This window comes from Corvus brachyrhynchos, unplaced genomic scaffold, assembly GCF_000691975.1.
Source record: "Corvus brachyrhynchos isolate BGI_N302 unplaced genomic scaffold, ASM69197v1 scaffold292, whole genome shotgun sequence".
NCBI classification, from domain to species: domain Eukaryota; kingdom Metazoa; phylum Chordata; class Aves; order Passeriformes; family Corvidae; genus Corvus; species Corvus brachyrhynchos.
The window spans coordinates 131,851-135,360 of NW_008236775.1; the positions used below are offsets into that span (position 1 = coordinate 131,851).

A 3,510-nucleotide genomic window follows, 5' to 3' on the forward strand; every position below is an offset into this window, starting at 1 on the left:
CGTCGGGAGCTGTAGTTTATGGATTATCTACCACACCGCTCCACGCATGCACCTGAGCCGCCCTATCGTGCTGCGCATGCGTCAGCGCGCCCGGCTTCTCCGCGCAAGCGCCATCATCCGGGCATTTCCCCGCACAAGCGCAGACAGGGCAGCTGTCGATGGCGGAAATCTCCGCAGCTCTAGAAGACATTTCGCGGTGGCTGGCAGTGCTGCCGGAGATGATGCAGCAGCTTGCAGCACTGCCGGACGTGTTGCGGCCCGGCCTGCACCAGAGAGACCCGAGCCGGCTGTGCAAACCGACGCGGCGAAGGCGGAAGTGGCGAACGCGGAAGTCGCAGCGGCTCCGGCCGCGCCCGTACGGACACCGGTACCGCTGCAGTCAGCAATGCCACATCACTGCTCCACGCAACCATCTACAGCCCCCGCTGCTGCGCCGTCCGCTGGCCCGGCAATTGCTAACACGAGTACCACAAAACTGTCCTTGGACACGCCCAGACTGTAGGGTGACGGTACGTCCAAGACATGCGAAACAGTTCTGGGAGGTGGTTAAACTGCGTGCTCTAGAAGAGGGAGATTGGGATTTAGTAGAGAAGGTAGGCATGCCTGGAGAAACAGAGGGAGCTGTACAGATGCCTCAGGAGGAACCTATGCAGGTTCCTATGATTTACCAAAAAACTGAATATCGATCTAATACCGATATCCAACTGAGACGGACAAAAACTCTCTAACAGTTTAGACTTAGAAAGTGCATGTTTTATTTGGCGCCAGGCTCTGCGTGGGATAGCTCCCTAAGATGCAGGGCCCCGATCCAAGCAAACATGATACCTTTTATTTCCAAATATTATGAATATCCAAAATACAAAATGCATATTCATAACATTAACATCTCCCATTCTCTGCTTCGTATGGAAATGAGCCTTAAATGTCATTAAGCATGCGTAGTGTGTGTCCTGAATTGAGTCGGTGGTCTTGAATTGGGTCAGTGGTCCCAAAAAAGATGAAGTAACTCATCTTCCTCATTTTGACCTTTTTGCCTTTCTGAGTTTTAACAATTCTAATTACTTTAGTGACCTGTAAGTTTGCTCTTGCGTGACTTTTGGATGGGCTCCCACAAAGGGAGGAAATTGGTAATTGTCTTTATTCTATACACCAACTTATCAATGTTTCTGCTCATTATTCTAAGCACAGCTGAACAAACATGCAAATGACAGATCATCAATTATTTGGTAATCAGTTACTAGCATCTAAAACTCTATTTCAGGTCCAGCTCTCCTAACTGTTTTGATTAACTCTTACTGGGCCCAAACTTACTATTGAAGTCCCAAGCGTATGACTAAAATCTTTATGTTTCCTCTAAATCTATGTTTCACCTACCTCAGGAAGGTGCAACAGTAGTTAAAGACAATAGTGCCTCCTCAGAGGGGGTTATTGAAGCATTTCCTGTAGAGAAAGCTCTTCCCAATTCGGGTCAGCCTGACTAACATGCAATTATTGCCTGGAAAGTAGTCCAGGATCTGCAATCCAAAGTAGCACAATACAGGCATGGTTCTCCTGAAGTTATGCAGGTTATTAGAGTGTTGAATACTGAGCTGCTTTCTCCGTTTGATGTTAAGCATTTAGCTCAGGTGTTATTTCAACCTGTGCAATATACAGTTTTTGAGAACTGGAGAAGGCTGGCTGACAAGGCTGCAGCTCAGAATATGATGTTACCTCCAAATCATCCCAGAGCGGGAGTTGAAGTGGAGGCTCTTACGGGACTTGGTATCTTTTCCAATCCCAAGCTCCAAGCTAATTGGGATCCTCTGGTCCTTGAACAGGCTCAAAATGTTGGCATGGGAGCTTTACTAAAAAGCATAGACATGGCTGCTCCTAAAACACGATATGTGAAAATTTCTCAGGGGCAGAAGGAGCATTTCTTATCCTTTGTGGAAAAGATCGCTGCAGCCCTTGAGAAGCAGGTCGAAGATGAGACCTTGAGGCAGATGTTGTGCAGGCAACTAGCAAGAGATAATGCCAATGATGAGTGTAGAAGGATCATTGATGCTTTGCCAGGAGAACCCACACTAACAGACATGGTTGAAGCCTGCTCTAAGGTGGGATCTGGAGATCTATTACCGCAGGCCTGGTTCCTACGGTATATCACCGTGTCCCGCAGCTATAGGGAGGAGGAGGAGAAGAAGATCCAGCAGGCAGGAATTGTGCAGCAAGATTGATTTATTTAATTATTTTACAAACTCTTTTATAGACTTTTTTCTTCATGGTCTAATTGGACAAAGGACCAGCCACCCCTTGGGGGTGATTGGCCAAAATCCTAAAACATCCATTATCAAAATATTTTCTACTATACCATAAACAAGACTTTCCAAGGTTGCAGGTGGCTTGGTTGTTTACATTCCCTGCTACCTCTTCTGTGAGAGAGAAAAGTCTCTCACGGACTTAGAAAAATAACAAGAAGATCCTCACTAACAGCATTTTTGTACCTACAATTCCCCCTTTTTGTTTTATAAGATAACAACTCTACTATTAATCCTAAATAGAAATCTACATCAGTTATTAATTCTAAAAATGTCCTTAAGGCTTTAACTATCTGACTCCATAACAAGAAATTTAAAATTCAGTCTCTGCTTGTGGAAGGACCATCCCAGTCTCTGCTTGTAGAAGGACCATCTGCCTGATGGTTGACATCCTGGTCATCATCAGAAGAGTCATTAGGCTGATGATCTACATTCTGGTCGCCATTTGGATGGTTGGCGTTCTGGTCATCATTGGGAGGTTGCCTGTTCTGCCTCTGGTGCCGCAGGTCAGGGTGAACGCATTTTGAAGGTAGCCACCGTACTCCAGTATGTGTGGAAACGCAAGCATACCCACGACCCCAAACGATAAGCTCATGTGGGCCTTCCCATTGGTTAGTGAGTAAATTCCGTACCCAGACTTTTGCCCGGGGCAGCTGTCTGTCGCCTGCAGACTGCAATGAGAGAAAATGATTCAGAATAACAGGATTATTTGAATTTTGTGGTACTGTAAGGTGATTAATTGTATACAAAGCTTTTGCTAGTCGGCTCTGTGGGGTTTCTCCATGCATTCCCCTTTTCTGCTTGTCCAAAACACGCTTCAAGGTACCATGAGCGCGTTCGACAATGGCTTGGCCAGTAGGAGAATGTGGGATACCAAAGGTATGGTCTACACCCAATAGGTGTAAAAACTGCCACGTCTTCTCCGAGGTGTAGGCAGGACCATTATCGGTTTTCACAGAAGCTGGCACGCCCAGGACTGAGAAAGCCAATTTCCAATGGGCAATGACATCACGGCCCTTCTCTCCAGTGTGAGCAGTAGCCCACATAGCCGAGGAGAAAGTGTCAATAGACACGTGCACATATTTCAGCCGACCAAATTCTGGGATGTGAGTTACATCCGTGTGCCAAATCTGCAAGGCTTTCAGCCCTCTGGGGTTTACCCCCGCTGGCAAAGGCGCAGCGAGTCCGTGACAGTCAGCACAAGCGCTGACAATGT

The 3,510-nt window shown here is 46.8% G+C and overlaps 1 protein-coding gene across 2 annotated transcripts in view; it reads left to right on the plus strand.

Annotated features, from left to right (window-relative positions):
- Window positions 1-1,005: 1,005 nt before the first annotated feature.
- The window catches only part of LOC108445104, a 10,115-nt gene continuing 7,610 nt past the window's right edge, over window positions 1,006-3,510 (plus strand). Inside the window, exon 1 of one of the 2 annotated variants that reach the window (XR_001859860.1) lies at window positions 1,006-2,106. Coding sequence is in view for 1 of the 2 variants with exons in the window: in XM_017727825.1 (XP_017583314.1) it covers window positions 1,560-2,108 (549 nt within the window). In the remaining variant the exon portion in view is untranslated. Of the gene's footprint in view, window positions 2,109-3,510 lie in introns of both variants that reach the window. The other variant, XM_017727825.1, reaches the window with a different exon arrangement.